Here is a 19270-nt window from a genome sequence, read left to right as displayed (position 1 = left end):
GGGTAAATGTCACGTAATCAGCAAGAAAGATGTCAGGGGTATGAATGTAAGCAAGCAGTTACCATTCTAGAAAAGTTTTCTCAGAAGTTCAATGTTACTTTTCGTTTTGTGGCTTCATATCTTTCCAATGGTTTCTTTAATGGCTAGCCATGGGAGGCAACAGATAAAACTTTTAAAGATCATATGTTTAATAGATTCTTGGGCTAAATATACCTCTCATTTGGTATGATTTTTCTCACTTCCTTATACTACTTTCTCTAGCAAGCAGGAAACATGCAGAACTCAGTCTAAAATTAGGAATGACAGATTCCTCTCCGGAGTCTGCATTAAAAAACAAAACAAAACAAAAAACTTCAAGTACAGAGGACAATAAGGATAACTACCAATTTATCAACTATCCACATTTAATGAATATTGGCATTGTGCCTTCCTTTCTTTGAAGTTAACACATATTAAGAAGGAAGAGGAACCTGCAAATGAAAACAATTAAAACTCACTCTAATCAAAATTCCTGGAGTGAGACCGTGCACAACTAAACAAGTTCAGACACTGGTCTGGGTATTTTCTCAACGATGACCTCAGCTTCATATGGAGACAGAAAGGAAAACCCACTCACTTGAAAGCATAATGGCCATGTCTAGAGAGACCACAAAGTACCAGGGAAGGAAGTATCACAAAAGAAATCAGCAAAATACTACTTTGTTTCAAAATATACACTATTTTGATTATTTCCAAAATAGTTGGTACAGATTTAGTATAACTTTTCGAAAGCATAAATTACTTTAAAGTTAGCAAGACAGGTAAATTTTCTACGTTTTTTCTTTTTTTGTTGTTTAACATGGTGGTGGTGACGATTATGGTGGTGATTTGAAGGGACACTTGGGTCCATCTACACAGATAAACACAATACTTTACGATACAACCATATCACATATCCAGCACCTAGGACTGTACCTGGTCCATAGTAGGTACTCAATGTTTGTCAAATGAACACAAACAAAAAGCTGATGTCTGGTTTATAAAAAGTTGCTGACTGTAGGTACACATTCATTTTATTAAGTTAATTATTATACATCTGTATTACAAAAGAGATTAGAAATGGTTCATAAAGCAATTTCCCCACAATGGAGATTATATCCTTTATATTGGTGGCAACCAATAGAATTATGATGTTTCACCATTTTTTTTTTTTTTTTTTTTTTTTATTTTTATTTTTTATTTTAGGTAAAAGGTTAATATCTATAATATATAGAGTTCTTACATGTCTAGATGAAGATAGCACATTCTCTAAAATAAAAGTGCACTGAAGATGTGGATACAAAATTCACAAATAAGAAACAAATAGCCAATAAACATGAAAAATGTTCAAACTTGGTTGTAAACAGATAGCAATCACTACATATTAAAGCAAAAATGAGCTATCAATTTCACATTAAAATGTTTCACCATTTTTGTCACAGCAATGGCAACAGACAAAAATGGGTAATTAAGTGTAATGTAGAAACTGACTTTGGGAAAGGTGCCTGGTTTGCGCTGCAATTTTTTTTTTTAATTCTACCATCTTTTGAAGAAAGAATAAGGGTGAAATAACATGAAAATAAGACTCTTGAGAGCCTTTTTATATATATATGGCTTTGTGTGTGTGTTTGAATAAAGCGAACTAGAAAAACAATGAAACACACATTTAATGCTTTTTCATTTAAAATGTCTCCTATGTTTATATTATACAAATAAGACTTACAAAAAGTTAGAGCGAGTATATATAGTACAATCCCATCACAGAGTTACATGGATTCAGATATGCTATGGGTGAAATAATATCCTTTGAAACATAGCAACATACAAGTAACACCTAAAATAAATGGTTACACAGGTTGTCATCATCAGTGTCAGGAAGTTGCCCTGTAACCACGTAAACCACTCTTACCCTGGAGACCTGAGCACAGCGACACAAAGTAACGACATCCAGAAAAGAAAATATCCTAAAAAGAAAAGAGAGGGAGATAAACTTTATTGTACGATAAAAATAGTTTCTCTTGATTTTAGCCTATAAATAATTGATTACGTATATACACAAACACAAACGCAAGGGCAGAAGTTCTTTCAAACAAAAACATAAAAAGCTTGAGCAATTTACAAAGATAATACTGCCACATAAAACACAGTGTGAGAGAATGATCTTTTACTTTATAATGTACAAATAAGTGGCATACTAGTTTAATTATGTTTATCAAAGGATGATATACAATTTCTTAAAACAATTTTCCCACCTCTAGCAAAAGAATAGGCTAGAAGAGGGATATCTGTATAAAGAATTTTGCAGTTATGAAGGAAAAAGGATAATTTAATAAAACCTAAAAAATAGCAAGTATAAAATGTTAAATCTCTATATATTTAATTCTAATTTAGTAAATTATAAAACTCTTTTACCATATCAATATTAGGAAATATTTAATGCCTAGAATTTTTCTCAGCCTTATAGAGGCTAAGTAAATACTTACTTTGAAGTAGACCAATAACCTAAAGCCTGATAAACCACACCATACACCACCCGTACAAATAGGTCAGAGAATTCTGGGAATAAAGTGAACGGGCCACTTATGCTTAAGCCCTCTTCACTCTTAAAAGGTCGTTGTGATCTGAATGACAAGGCAAGCTTCTGCAAGTGGGAAAAAGTACAATATAGCACAGGCTTTAAAGATTTAAGTAAATTAAAGTTAGTTTTGCTTTAAGAATTTTATGACATTCCTTGAGATAATTGGATATACCTGGAGTGTTACAAAATGGAGGGCAGGAAGCATTAGTTTAGAGAAGGCTAGATTTTCTATTCCATAGTTACTTTAGGTGTAAAAAACTTAAAGAACAACATTTTGTTGTTTAGTAATTAGAGGTTATCAGTCACATTTTGGAACCTGGAATAAAGCTGAATTAATAACTACATCAGACAACACTGTGTGTATTTTGTAAATATTTTCAGTTTTTAAAAAACTTTTTCAATGGGGCCGGCCCGTGGCTCACTCGGGAGAGTGTGGTGCTGGTAACACCAAGGCCATGGGTTCGGATCCTGTATAGGGATGGCCGGTTAGCTCAGTGGATGAGTGTGGTGCTGCCAACACCAAGTCAAGGGTTAAGATCCCCTTATCAGTCATCTTTAAAAAAAAAAAAATTTTTTTTCTTATTATTGTGGTAGATTAACCTACCATTTTAACCATTTTAAGTGCACAGTTTTGTGGCATCAAGTACATTCACACTGCTATGCAACCATCACCACTATTCATCTCCAAAACTTTTTTCATCTTCCCAACTGAAACTCTGTACCCTTTATATAACAATTTCCCATGTTCTCCCTCCCCCAGCCTCTGGAAACCACCATTCTACTTTTCCTGAATTTGACTGCTCTAGGTACACCTCATAAGCATTTATCTTATTGTGTCCTTTTCATATAAGAATCATTCAGTATTTGTCATTTGGTGATTTGCTTATTTCACTTAGCATATGTCTCACGTTTTAGCCATGTGTCAGAATTTCCTTCCATTGAATGATATTCCACTGCATGTATATACCATATTTTGTACACCCAATGATGGACACAGGTTGCTCTACCTTTTGGCTGTTGTGAGTTATGCTCCTATGAACATGGGTGTAGAAATACCTGTTTGAGTCTCTGCTTTCAATTCTTTTGGTTATATACCCAAATGTGGAAGTGTTGAATCATATGATAATTCTGCTTAATTTTCTGAGGAACTGCTATACTGTTTTCCATAATAGTTGCACCACTTTAAATTCCCACCAGCAGTACACAAGGGTTCCAATTTCTCTACATCATTGTCAACATTTGCTATTTCCTGGTTTTTTGGTTTTGTTTTTTTTTAAACAGGCTTCCTAATGGGTATGAACTGGTATGCTGTCATGGTTTTGATTTGCATTTCCCTAATAATTAGTGATATTAAGAATCATGTGCTTCTTGGCCATTTATACATTTTCTCTGGAGAAATGTCTATTTAAGTCCTTTACCCATTTTAAAATCAGGGGCTTTTTCTGTTTGTTTCTGTGTTGTAAAAGTTATTTATGTATAAGGACAAATAACCCTTTATCAGGTAAATGGTTTGCATATATTTTCTCCCATTTTGTGGTTGCCTTTTCACGCTGCTAATGTCCTTTAGTGTGCAAAAATTTTAAATTTTGACATAGTCCAATTTATCTATTTTTTCTTTTGTTTCCTGAGCTTTTGGTGTCATACCTGAGAAATCACTGCCAAACTCAATGTTATAAAGTTTCCTGCCTATGTCTTCTTCTAAGAGTTTTATAATTTTAGCTCTACGTTTAGGTCTCTGACCCATTTTGAGTTGATATTTGTATGTGGAATAAGCTAAGGGTCAAACTTCATTCTTTTTCATGTGGATATCCAGTTTTCCCAACACCATTTGTTGAAAAGGCTGTCCTTTCCCCACTGAATGGTCTTGGCACCCTTGTATAAAAAATCTTTTGACCATTAAGTGAGGGTTTATTTCTAGGCTCTCTATTTTGTTCCATTGGCCTATAGGTCTGTCTTATGCCAGTACCACACTATTTTTAACATTTTCAGTTTTGAAGAAGAAGGTGCTTTTGGTGACTGAAACAGTTGCATGATGTCAGAAAAACTTGTAATAGCAATTAAATTGGTTAAAAGAAGCTTCCCTTATGCTTTTTTACACACCTACTTCCTCTAATAAATTTCTGATTTATTCTGATTTGCTCCAACTATAGAGAGGTTCATGTAAGGGAGTGATTAAAACTGATAAGTTAAATGAACTGGAAGGGTTAAGCTAGGGGCAACATGGTGAATAAATATAATTCATCTATATCCTGCAATCTCAGCAAGACACCAGCAAGGGGCAGGAATGTCCCCGGAACAAAAACCCAGAGAAAAATTGTGGTGAAACTATAAAATGAAAATAGGTGTCTGTAGGCAGTCTATAATAATATCTAGAGAGTCCACCTTCTCTAAGGAGGACCAGCTGGGTGGACAGAAAGGGGGAAAATGTCTAGCTAAAATCACAACCAGTCTCTGAAATTGTTTTGTTTGTTTGTTTGTTTTGTATTTTTTCTTTTCCAGCTTGCCTGAAAGGAAAGAAAGGCATTCAGATTCAGAGGGAGTAAGTCTCATGTACTTATTCAAAAAACACTTTTACCACCTAGTACTTATTGGCATTGTTTTAGGTGCCTGATGTTAAGTCTAGGGACTGGAGGTAGACACAAAATAAGTAAAACATGTGAGAATTTTTCAGGTAGTGATGAGTACTGTAAAAAACATAAAGCAGTAATGTGATGTGGTCAGGGAAGCCTCCCCTACGTAGACATTTGATTTGGGATCTAAATAATAAAAAGAAACAGGATTGCCATCATCTGGGTAGATAAGCACTCCAAGTGGAGCAAACAGTGGGTGTATGATGAACACTTGTTTGAGGATCAGAAAGAGACAGTGAAATTGGGAGCACAACCCTTTAGTGAATTATTATGTACCAGGCATTATTTTAAGTGCTTTACACGTACTAAGCCAATGACTCCTTATATAAACCAACAGATAGGCACTACAGGTTGAGTATCCCTTATCCAAAATACCTGAGACCAGAAGTGTTTTGGATTTTGAACTTTTTTGGATTTTGGAATATTTGCAGATAACAGGTTGAGCATCCCTAATTTGAAAATCTGAAATCCTAAATGCTCCAATGAGCATTTCCTTTCAGTATCAAGTAAGTGCTCAAAAGCTTTTGGATTCTGGAGCACTTTGGATTTTTGGATTAGGGATGATCAACCTGTATTATCATTCCAATTTTACAGATGAGGATCTTGAGCAAAATTTCAGAGAGTTAAACAGGGGCCAGATTATGTAATAAGGCTTTGTGACCACAGTAAATTGTTTGGATTGTATTCTAAGTCCACAAGAAGCCAAAGGAAAGTTTTAGGCCAATGAGTGATATTATCTAATTTATATCAGAAAAAGATCATTACAGTTGCTGTGTGGAGGACAGATTGTGTGGGGACAAGAGTGGCACCAAGCACACCAGTTAGGTCACTAATTCTACTGTCCATGTGAGAGAGGCTTAGTCCAGGTGTATTGCACAGGAGATGTAGAGGATGGAGTAGATCTGATAGGACTTGATGTACTGGATGGGAGGAAGGAAATTAGTTTTGGTACACACAGGTGAGAGTAATAAAATTAGTTTCTGGCAGAAGCAAATCGGTGGTTAAAGGGACATTAACTCAAATGAGGATAGGGATAAACACTAAGGGATAAACATATTGATGGCTTAATCAAAAGTTTTATTTTGGGGCCGAGCCCGTGGCGCACTGGGGAGAGTGCGGCGCTGGGAGTGCGGCGACGCCCCCGCCGCGGGTTCGGATCCTGTGTAGGAATGGCCGGTGCACTCACTGGCTGAATGCCGGTCACGAAAAAGACAAAAAAAAAAAAAGTTTTATTTTGGATATGTTATATTTGAGTGAAGATACCAAGTAGACAGTTTGATATAGAAGAGAAGGCAGGACTGGAGATGTAAAACCTTCAACTTTTTAATATAGCTGCTGCAGTATTTTATCTTATCCTTACCCATCTTATATTATTAATTTTCCCTTCTTTTATTACACTTTAAATGTCCTTTTAACTGTTTCTCATTTTTCCCCCCTTTTCCTTTCTCCATTTCCAAGTCTTACCTGGCTTATCTGTTACCTTCTTTTTCCCCTTTTCAGTTTCTAAAGTGGCAGGCAAGGGAAAGAGTATAAACCTAAACAGGAAAGGCTGCTTGCCTTTCTTGTTCCCTTGAGGCAGATTTGCTACTACTCTGACAGCTCTCCTTAATAGAATACATTTCCCACCTTCTTCAATATTGATTACCCACTCCACTCCCAAATAAACATATAACTCCAATCTAGGTACCTTAATACCTAAAACGATAAGTTTATCTAATGCGACATTCTTGCATTGCTGAAATGTTGCTGCTTTTTCCTGTCCTCCACTATGTAGTCTTTTATGTGGAGTTTCATAATCTAAAGATCCTTATGTCTGCCAAAACATCACCCTGAGAAATTTTTATAAATATTACACCAGGAGGAGGGGCACTGGTGAGAGGCTTTACAAGTAATGATCCTAGTTAGACTTTAGTAATCTTTGAATAGAAAGGTTCTCCACAAAGGAAAGCATCATAACAGACATGAAACATAAGGCTGGCGGTCAGATGTTTGCACATCTAGGGGATTCTATGAAGCACACATCCCAACAATCATAATCTTGTTCTTGGATTGTACAGAATGGGGTTCTAAGTGTTAAGATCCCAATGAGCAAGGCTTTTCACCTGAATGTGGACAGTACGGAACATTAAAATAAAAAAGGAAGAGAAATACAGTTACTGTTCCTCTCTATTCAAATAATAAGAGCTTAGTCTTCCCAATCCTAATGTGGCTAGCTTGTAGAATGGATGTGATAAGCTTTAGGACTTAAATCCCCTCTACCACTCCACAAACAGTCTGTCTAAATAACTGCTATTTTTTAGTAACCCTTTGACTTTTGTTTATTCTACATACTTAATAATGGAAATAATTATCTTTAGAAGCCCAAATATAAGAATTGATAAGGCAGGCTACTGGGGTTTTTGTTAGAGCAATAAAAACCTTTTTTTTTTTTTTGCTTAGCATGAGCATTCATTCTTCCAAAGATAAAACATTAATTTAAATAGAAAACATCAATAGTTATTTATAAATATGTTTGTAGGATAAATCAGGAGGAAATAATATTGATATCTCTACATGATAGGCCCCAGAATAATAAACTACATTCCACTTAGCACCTTCCTGTTTTTCATCATCTTCAAGCCAGGTATCTTAGACCACGTATACAGTGGTCATTTTCTCCACACCTTAACCCTTTACATAACTATTTCTGAGGATACCTATCTATGTCCATGACCAGAACGGTTAAGTTAAAAGATATAGAAAAGTAAGAAGGAATGAAGAGTCTGCCATTCTCAGGATCCCGCTTCAATGCTTCAATGAAAGTCTCCACCCTCCCATCTCTTATCAATAGATTGTATAAAAACTGGCCTAGCTTTAGTTTGCCCCAGGTTTGAACAAAGTACTCCTCACTTTTCCCACTTTTGATATAAGGAACATCAGAAAGCAAAAAGACCTTGGCCAGGTATATGAGACATCATATGGAGGAAGACAGGGTCTACATATATATAAATATTTTTGCTGTACAAAAAGAAGAAAAGGAAAAAAGAGTTTGCAGGACTTGTTCATTAAGAATGTATGCTAGTGTCTTTATAATCAAACTACAGATGTGGGCTTCACATCTGTAGAAGTGAGAGGACTTCAGGTATAACTATGCCATTATGGTTATTTTCCATAATCTTGTGGAGAGCTCTGCTAAAAGCAATGTGCGTGGCTGTGGCTATCATCGACTTAGAGTTTTGACTCTTTAGACAAGTTACAGATTAAGTTATAAGTGTTCTCCATACATATTTGATTACTAATGTGAACTCAATGATCATATTTTCCGCATTATTACCAAGTGAATCACAGCTGGGAGACAAAATCTATACAAAGATCAGATAATCTTCAACCTCTTAAATTAAGGCTGTGTTTAGAGGCAGAGAGGGAGCCGCCCGGCCCGGCACAGCCCCGTGAGTGACCCCCAGCCCGGCCCAGCCCGGGGGGGCGGACACCTGCCCGGCTTCCGCCTGCCCCACCGGGCCACTCACCGACCCACTCACCGGCCCCGGAGCTGCCTCCATTTTCTCAGGTGGTGGCGGCTCCGGCCCGGCTCGGCCAAGCCTGTCCTCCTCGCCTGGCTTGGCTCCTCACTCAGCCTTCCCACTTGCTTGCCCCAGCGCGGGGCTTCCCGGGGCCTGCGGGCCGGCCTCCCCTCCCACTCCCTCCGCAGTTCTTTGGCAGGGCTGATGGCATGGGGCATCCTCAGCCAGCGTCAGGAGGGCAAGGAAGTATGGGCTGGGCCGACTGTCACTCCACCGCACCCTGGGCTCTGGCCCTGGTAAACTTCCTGTTACCGGGAGGCAGATACCATCTCTGCGGCCACCAGTTCAGAAAAACTCCTAACCGATTTCTGGTTAGGAATAGTGTGGTCCGAGAGTTCCCAAGTTCGCTTGAACCTGCCAGAGAGCTGACTGTGGGCGGGCACCAGAGTCGTCCCCGCAGGGGGGATTCAAAGGTGAACCATGTGCTGCGGGCTCCTCCCCCGAGGAGCTCACCCTCTGGTGTGGGAGATAAGAAAAGTACACAAATAACCACGATACCAGGAGGAAGGTGATAAGTCCCGAGAAATATCTACACAGTGCTACAAAGGCACCCAGAGCGACCAGTCGTCTGCGCCTATCAGAAACCTGGTAGACTTCCTGGGCGAGGCGGTGCCCAGCAGGGTCTTGAAGGCCCAACTGATAGACGAGGGATGCAGAAGACACGTCCCAGCCCAGCCCAGTGCGAACAGAGTGGGGAGACGTCCAGCTAGGGAGGTGGAGACTCGACAGAAACCACACACCCTGTGGGGCTGCCACTGCATGATCCAGCAACCCGGGCCAGAGCGCACAGAACAGGAAGAAGTCCTGCATGGGAAGTGGAAGCTCAGCAGAAACCACACACACTGCAGTACCGCCCCATGACGCAGCAGCCCAGCAGAGTCCAAGCTGACCGGAGAGGTGGCTCCCCGGAGAGGCCCAAGACCCGAGGCAACCACACACACAAGGCTCTAGAGGCCAACTGAGCAGTCACAGACGTGGCCATACCAAATTGGCAACCACAGCAACATCTTAGTTAGTCAATAGTCTCAAACCGGTGGACTGTGAAACCCCCTGCCACAATGAATAAACATCAAAAATAAGATAACAGAAATACAAAAAAAAACCAAGAAAGTACACAACCAAAAGTTAATAAATCTCAAACGCTAGATCCTATAGAACAAGAAGCCCTTGAAATGACTGACAAAGAATTTCGAGTGATAATTCAAAGGAAAGTGAATGAGATTACAAGAAAACTCAGCTAGACATGATGAAACGAGGAAAAGTATACAGGTCCTGAAAGAGGAAATATACAAGGAAATCAATGTCCTGAAAAAAAATGTAGCAGAACTTGCCGAACTGAAGAAGTTATTCAGCGAAATAAAAAACACAACGGAAGAGTTTAACCAGCAGGCTTGTCGAAGTTGAAGAGAGAACCTCTGAACTTGAAGATGAGCTGTTTGAAATAACACAAGCAGACAAAAAAAAAAGAAAAAAAAATCAAAGACATTGAAGAAAATCTGAGAGAGATATCAGACAACATTATGCGCTCAAATATCCAAGTCATGGGTATTCCAGAAGGGGAGGAAAAAGGAGATTGCATTGAAAACATATTCAACAAAATAGTGGCAGAAAACTACCCAGGTATAGGAAAAATCACAGATCTTCAGATCCAGGAAGCTCAACGATTTCCAAATGTATTCAACCAAAAAAGGTCTTCTCCAAGACATGTTATAGTCAAATTGGAAAAACTCAAAGACAAAGAGAAAATCTTAAAAGCTGCACGACAGAAGCGCCAAATGACCTATAAGGGAGCCCCAATCAGGCTAACATCAGACTTTTCATCACAAACCCTAAAAGCTAGAAAGGAATGGGATGATATATTCAAAATACTAAAAGATAGAGATTGTCAGCGAAGAATACTCTACCCTGCAAGGCGACCCTTCCGAAATGAAGGGCAAATAGTTTGTTTCTCAGATAAACAGAAACTGCGAGAGTTCAACACCACACGACCACCCTTACAGGAAATTCTCAAGGGAGTACTGGGTTTGGTTCATGAAAAATAACTACCACTGCCATTAATACGCAAGAAAAATCTAAAGCCACTAGTATAATAAAAATGGCATTCATGAAGAGAAAACAAACAAACAAAAAGGCTATCTACAACCTAAGGAACCAACAAACACAGAAACCAAACAGTAAATCAGAAAGCAAGGAACAAAAGACACCTAGGACAACCAAACAACAATCAACAAAATGCGAGGAATAAATCAACACTATTCAATAACAACTCTTAATGTAAAAGGCTTAAATTCCCCAATCAAAAGACACAGACTGGCTGACTGGATTAAAATTAAAAAGCAGGACCCAACTATATGCTGCCTTCAAGAGACCCACCTCACCCATAAAGACTCACATAGACTAAGAGTGAAAGGATGGAAAAAGATTTACCATGCAAACAGAAAAGAAAAACGAGCTGGAGTAGCTATTTTTATATCTGACAAAGTAGACGTTAAACTAAAAATCATAAAAAGAGACGAGGGACACTACATAATGGTAAAAGGACTGACCCATCAAGAAGACGTAACAATCATAAATGTGTATGCACCCAGTGTTGGAGCAGCCAGATTTATAAAACAAACTCTATTAGACCTAAAGAAGGAAATAGACACTAATACCATAATAGCAGGGGACCTGAACACCCCACTGTCAATATTGGACAGATCATCTAGGCAAAGAATCAGCAGAGAAACACAGATCTAAACAATACTCTAGACCAATTGGACTTGGCAGATATCTACAGAACATTCCACCCAACAACCTCAGAATATTCATTCTTCTCATCAGCACATGGATCATTCTCCAGGATAGATCACATATTAGGTCACAAATCAAGTCTCAATAAATTCAAAATAGTTGGAATTATCCCATGTATTTTCTCAGACCATAATGGATTAAAACTAGAAATCAATAACAAACGAAATTCTGGAAACTATACAAACACATGGAAATTAAACAGCATTCTACTTAATGACATATGGGTCCAAGAAGAAATCAAGCAGGAAATCAAAAAATTTATTGAAACAAATGAAAATAATGATACATCATACCAAAATCTGTGGGATAATGCAAAAGCAGTATTAAGGGGGAAATTTATTGCAATAAATGCTCACCTCAGAAGAATGGAAAGATGGCAAGTGAACAAACTAACACTTCACCTTAAAGAACTAGAAAAACAAGAACAATCCAAACCTAAAGTTAGCAGACGGAAAGAAATCATTAAGATCAGAGCAGAACTTAATGAAATTGAAACCCAAAAAACAATACAAAAGATCAATGAATCAAAAAGTTGGTTTTTTGTAAAGATAAATAAAATTTAGAAACCATTAGCGAGGCTAACAAAAAAAAGAAGAGAGAAGATGAAAATAACAAAAATTAGAAATGAAAAAGGTGATATTACAACTGATTCATCTGAAATACAAGGAATCATTTGAGACTACTATAAACAACTATACGCCAACAAGTTTGAAAATCTGGAGGAAATGGATAAATTTCTGGACACACACAAGCTCCCAAAACTGAGCCATGAAGATATAGAAAATCTGAACAGACCAATAACAATAAAGGAGAATGAAGCTGTTATCAGAAAGCTCCCAACAAAGAAAAGCCCAGGACCAGATGGATTCACAGCAGAATTTTACCAAACATTCAAAGAGGAACTGACACCAATTCATTACAAACTATTCCAAAAGATTGAGACAGACGCAAGTCTTCCGAACTCTTTCTATGAAGCAAACATCATCCTGATACCAAAACCAGGTAAAGAAAAAAGAAAACTACAGGCCGATACCCTTGATGAATAAAGATGCAAAAATCCTCACTAAAATACTAGCAAACAGAATACAGCAACACATACGTAAAATTATTCACCACGATCAAGTGGGATTCATCCCAGGGATGCAAGGTTGGTTCAACATACGCTAATCAATAAATGTCATACACCATATTAATAAAATCAAACACAAGGACCATATGATCATCTCTTTAGATGCTGAAAAAGCATTTGATAAAATTCAACACTCATTCATGACAAAGACCCTCTATAAGTTAGGTATAGACGGAAAGTATCTCAACATAATTAAAGCCATATATGATAAACCCACCGCCAATAACATCCTGAATGGGGAAAAGTTGAAAGCTTTTCCTTTTAGAACAGGAACTAGACAAGGATGCCCACTCTCACCACTCCTATTCAACATAGTGTTGGAAGTACTAGCCAGAGCAATCAGAGAAGAGAAGGAAATAAAGGGCATCCAGATTGGAAAAGATGAAGTCAAACTGTCCGTGTTTGCAGATGACATGATCCTATATATCGAACAGCCTAAAGCCTCTACAAAAAACCTCTTTAATTGATAAATGACTTCAGCACAGTAGCAGGATACAAAATCAACACACAAAAATCAGTAGCATTTCTTTTCTCCAATAGTGAACATGCAGAACGAGAAATCAAGAAAGCCTGCCCATTTACAATAGCCACCAAAAAAATAAAATACTTAGGAATTGAGTTAACCAAGGAGGTGAAAAATCTCTATAATGAGAACTACAAACCCCTGCTGAGAGAAATTAGAGAGGATACAAGAAGATGGAAAGATATCCCATGCTCTTGGATTGGAAGAATCAACATAGTGAAAATGTCCATACTACCCAAAGTGATATATAAATTTAATGCAATCCCCATCAAAATTCCAATGACATTTTTCTCAGAAATGGCAAGAACTATCCAGACATTTATATGGAATAACAAAAGACCACGCATAGCCAAAGCAACGCTGAGCAAAAAAAATAAAGCTGGAGGCATAACACTACCTGACTTTAAACTATGTTACAAAGCTATAATAACCAAAACAGTATGGTACTGGCATAAAAACAGACACACTGATCAATGGAATAGAATAGAGAATCCAGAAATCAACCCACACACCTACAGCTATCTGGTCTTTGACAAAGGCACCAAGCCTATGCACTGGGGAAGAGACTGCCTCTTTAGCAAATGGTACTGGGAAACTGGATATCAATATGCAGGAGAATGAAACTAGACCCACACCTTTCACCATACACTAATGTCAACTCAAAATGGATTAAAGAATTAAATATACACCCTGAAACAATAAAACTTCTTAAAGAAAACATAGGAGAGACACTTCAGGAAATAGGACTGGACACAGACTTCATGAATACGACCCCATAAGCACAGGCAACCAACCGAAAAATAAACAAATGGGATTATATCAAACTAAAGAGCTTCTGCACAGCAAAAGAAACAATTAACAGAGTTAAAAGACAACCAACAGAGTGGGAGAAAATATTTGCAAAATATACATCTGACAAAGGATTAAAATCCAGAATATACAAGGAACTCAAAGAACTTTACAAGAAAGAAACAAGCAACCCAATGAAAAAATGGACAAAAGAGCTAAGCAGGCATTTCTCTAAGGAAGATATACAAATGGCCAACAGACATATGAAAAAATGCTCAACATCACGCAGCATCCGGGAAATGCAAATCAAAACTACACTGAGATACCATCTCACCCCAGTTAGGATGGCTAAAATCCAAAAGACCCTGAACAATAAATGCTGGCGAGGTTGTGGAGAAAAAGGAACTCTCGTACATTGTTGGTGGGACTGCAAAATGGTGCAGCCTCTATGGAAAATGGTATGGCAGTTCCTCAAACAATTGCAGATAGATCTACCATACGACCCAGCTATCCCACTGCTGGGAATACACCCAGAGGAATGGAAATCATCAAGTGAAAGGTATACCTGTTCCCCAATGTTCATTGCAGCACTCTTTACAATAGCCAAGAATTGGAACCAGCCCAAATGTCCATCATCGGATGAGTGGATACGGAAAATGTGGTACATCTACACAATGGAATACTACTCAGCTATAAAAACGAATGAAATACTGCCATTTGCAACAACATGGATGGACCTTGAGAGAATTATATTAAGTGAAACGAGTCAGGCACAGAAAGAGAAATACCACACGTTCTCACTTATTGGTGGGAGCTAAAATTTAATATATAAATTCACACACACACACACCCACACACACAAAAACGGGGGGTGAAGATATAACAACCACAATTAGTTGAAGTTAATATGACAAGCAAACAGAAAGGACATTTTTGGGGGGGAGGGAGGAGAGGGAGGTTTTGGTAAGGGGCAACAATAATCAACCACAATGTATATCGACAAAATAAAATATAAAAAAAATAATAAATAAATGAGAATAAATGAAAAAAGAAAAAATTAAAGCTGTGTTTTAGCTCCAATTTTTAAAAACTGAATCTCAATGAGAAACTGCTCTTTAAAACTGGATGCATACCCCTTGCCATAAAGTAGGAAAAAATAAGTATCATATCTGTTTTTGAAATGATCTCATTGTCACAAATCTAGCATGTCCACAGCAGACAACTAATCTTGCTTTCCAGCTACGTTCAGTTAATCATTAGTTTAACCAAAATTACACCGAGCAGATATCGTGCAAACCTAATCAATTCACCATGGGGCCCGCCTGAGGCATGGAGCCAAGGACCAGACCCTCCTCCCACAACCAGGCACACTGCCACTGCCACAGGGCCCAACTAGGGTCCTGAGGTATGGAGCCAGGGACTGGACCCCCTCCCACAACCAGGCACACTGCCACTGCCACCACCAACTAGGTAAGGAGCATGCCAAAAACATCACCTCCATTTGGGGGGCTCACCACCGCCAGCACAATAACCACAGGTGCCGTGAAAGTGGCTAGATGCCATAACCACCATGCAGATGGTCCACCAGCCACTGGAGTGCATTGACACAAGGAGAGTCACCAGCAGAGACCAAAGAAAAGAAGAGGGTGTCTCTCTCCACAAAGCTCATTCCAGAGTGACAGAAAAAGCATCTACTCTACAATAATATTGGGAGACCTGAACACACCTCTCAGCATTAGACTGATCATCTAGACAACAAATCAACAGAATAACCATTACTCTTTCAGACGGAGAGAAGAGATCTAGGGTAATTAAAGGGGGAAGGGGAGGGAGAGGGGGATGGGGAGAGATTGGACAAGGGGCATAAAGAATAAGTATGATTTGTAACAATATATATGCTAGTAATATTGAGTTGATCAACACATCAACATTGAACCCTCAAAATATGTATAATAAATTATGATTCAATAAAAAAATTTTTTAAAAAGCCAAAACCTAACCAATTCATATCTGGTAATCCCATAGAACACATTAAATCATTTAGTTTCTTAGCTGTAGTACTATTATATTATTAACTATGCTGAGTAGACTGGGAAGCTGTACTGCTCTAAATAAGATATGCTGTAGGAGTATTAATGAGATTTTTCTTTGACCATGTTGGGCAATTGGCAATACCACCTTCTATAAACATTTTCCAGGCAAAAATCATCTTAACAATGCTCTGTGGTACAGAATTTTAAACAACTTATTAACCATTTGTGTAGATGTTGGGAAATGGAATTCTTTCTTGAGGAAGTACAATTCAATGCAAAAGTAGGACAGTGCTTTATTTGGGCAAAGTTATTGTTATTAGACTTCTAATTTTTCATCGAAGGATGACAAACCTACTACTTGTTCACCTAATTTGAAGTTTAATAACCGATCTTTAATCCACAACTAAGAATATTTCTACTCTAAGAAAAATACTAATATTAAATATTAATATTAAAAAAAAAGTTGCTATGGCTTCAATGACTGTCCCCTCCAAAACTCATCTTGAAACTTAATTCTCATTGCAGATCCCCTACACCAATCCAGGTGATTTCCTTTTATGTGCAATAATCTCCCTTATTTAAGCCAACTCGAGTTGAAGTTTTTATTATTTGAATTTAAAAGCAAATTTCAATCAACTGGACTGTCAGAAGCCAGCATTTTTAGACCCTATGATTTTGTTAACTGTTATAAAGAAGGCTACAAGATATGACCATATAAAAAGCTGTCATTGAATTTGCTATGGAACTTTATCTGCCAAATCTAAGTAGACTCACTTGAGAAATCTTTTAGAAATTAGTGCTAGGAAGAACTCTGTTTTCATGGAGTGATATGTAAATTTCTTCTTTTCTGTTAAGAATGGAATTTCTCTTATGCTACCAACCAGTTTAAAGCTACATTTGAGACCCATCTTAGCATCTGTGTAGGCTCACACAAGGGTGCATCTGTTTTCCTTTCTGACTTTGACTCACTACTTTTCTTCATATTTTTCATGGTCCTGAATATGTATTTGTATTTATTATATCTGCTCCTCATGTAAGCTGCCTCAATGCCTTGGAGACAAATTAAATTAGCAAATAAAAATAAAAAAGATATCAGAGTTATAGCTGACATTTTAATTTACATAAATACATATTACACACATATTAGATTAAGAGATACATAAAATACTGCTAACTCAGACTTCAACAACCTTAATACAGAACATTTAAGCCAAGACAGAAAATATAAGTGTACAATTATCTAGGTATATAGCCAAACCTCAATATCTGTCATGCACAGATTTTTTCTAAAGAATTCCTACCACATCAATCTCCGGATGATGACACCAGGTGGTTATCACATCACACTGACTGAATCTGGAAGGACAACTAGTCTTAAGGCTGCCAGTCTCTAGGATAGCCATTAGGCTATATGATGGTTTGGCCCCAAAGCTCTTTTGTCTCAGGACCTTTGCTCATGTCTGTCACCCTGTTCTCATGGCTGGCTCCTTCTCATACTTTAGGACTTAGCTGAAATGTTTTATATCAGAGGTCTTCTCTGACTTACCTAAGCTAGGTTTCCAATCTCCCACATAATATATTCTACATCTCAGTGACCTGTTTGTTTCCATCATAGCAAATCACCATTTATAATTATGCATTCACTTGATCTTTGGTCTTTCTTTCCTACCATGAGAGGTGCAAACTAGAGGTTCTATAAAGGCCTGGGTCAGATCACCCCTGTTCACTACACTCCCAGGTATCAAAGTGTCTGAGAAAAAGAAGGAACTTAGTAACTGTCTATTAAGTACACAAAGGAGGCTGGTTGGTGAGCTCACTCAGTTAAGGCTTGCTGCTGATAACACCAAGGTCAAAGGTTCAGATCCCCTTAGGTGCTGTCTACCAAAGAAAACACAAAAAACAAAAAACAGCCATGAATGAAACTAACCAGACCACTGACATCCTTTCTCTGGGGGAGGTTGACTTGAGAAATAAACAGTTTCAGAGCTGGTAAAATGAGAATGACACAGAGAAGCAGAGACAGAAAACAGCTGAGTTATAATGAAGCACAAGAACAGGGATTAACAAACTCAGGAGGTCAAAAGTAATGGCATAACCTTATTGCTAGAGCTGTTTTAAATCCTGAATTACCGTTCATTTTCCAAACTTCATTTCAGTATCTGCGAGGCCTTGTTGTGTTGCCTCCTGGCTTGTTTTCCATAGGTACTGGTAAATCCAAAAGAGGTAATAATCTCTTTGCTTTTTCATAGCTTTATTTACTACATATTTATAGATGTTGACTTCTAAGTCATGCTGTTAAGCTTTAGACTTGTAATATATATCTGTCTTTTGACATCTCTACCTGGTTTTCCACAACCACCAAAACTTAACTCATTTTCATTATTTTCCTCCCATTAAACCTGTTCCACCTCCTATTTTCTTTATCTTAATAAATGTTCCTACCATCCACTCAGTAGAAAGCAAAAAACCTGGACATCGTCCTTGACTCCTTCTCAGTACTTCCATTATAATCACACATCAAATCAATCAGCAAATATATTGCCAATCCCAACACTCAAAATCTCTCAAATGGATACATTTCTTTCTGTCCTCACTATCACTACCATGTGGTTCAGACCATCATTTACCCCAACAAAGATTACTCCAACAACTTTGTTTGCTTTTCTTGCCTTCAGCAATTTTCTTATTAAATAAACAAATTATAAACACCAAAATATCAACAGTAAAAGACTTCCCTCCTCAATCCCATTTACCAGTGGTAACAACTAATAAATAATGGCCATGAAGAAATGCCTAGGAGGGGTCACTCCTAACAGAAGACTACAAATTACCCACCTAAAAAGTCACCTATTGGTTTACCTTCATGCTATCTTCAGGACTGAATACATCCTAGGGAAGAGAGGCTACCATCAAAGAAAAAGTCCACAAAATCTTTGCTACAGATGAATCAGAAAGGGTGAGATAAGGTTGAAGAATCACAGAACATGCCCACAACAGCATAAAAGAAAGCACAGGCTTTTGTTTATTTTTTTAACAAATGGGTGGAATTTTTTGTTTTAAATTATGTGTGTGTGTGTGTACACACACATATATAGTGAGAGAGAATTCATATACCATAAAATTTACCTTTTAAAATACCTTTTAAAGTACACAGTTATTTTTTTAATATATTCACAATGTTGTACAACCATCACCAGTATCTAATTCCAGAACATTT

The 19270-nt window shown here is 37.8% G+C and overlaps 1 protein-coding gene across 1 annotated transcript in view; it reads right to left on the bottom strand.

Annotated features, from left to right (window-relative positions):
- Nucleotides 1-19270, bottom strand: part of FBXL20 (F-box and leucine rich repeat protein 20) — a 116752-nt gene that overhangs the window by 36250 nt on the left and 61232 nt on the right. The window contains exon 3 of the mRNA XM_063110778.1: nt 1928-1982. Coding sequence (XP_062966848.1) covers nt 1928-1982 — 55 coding nt within the window. The remainder of the gene's footprint in view (nt 1-1927; nt 1983-19270) is intronic.

Source organism: Cynocephalus volans, chromosome 10 (genome assembly GCF_027409185.1).
Source record: "Cynocephalus volans isolate mCynVol1 chromosome 10, mCynVol1.pri, whole genome shotgun sequence".
Taxonomy (NCBI): Eukaryota; Metazoa; Chordata; class Mammalia; order Dermoptera; family Cynocephalidae; genus Cynocephalus; species Cynocephalus volans.
The sequence above is the reverse complement of the archived record's forward strand: the minus strand, read 5'-3'. Positions and strand labels throughout refer to the sequence as shown.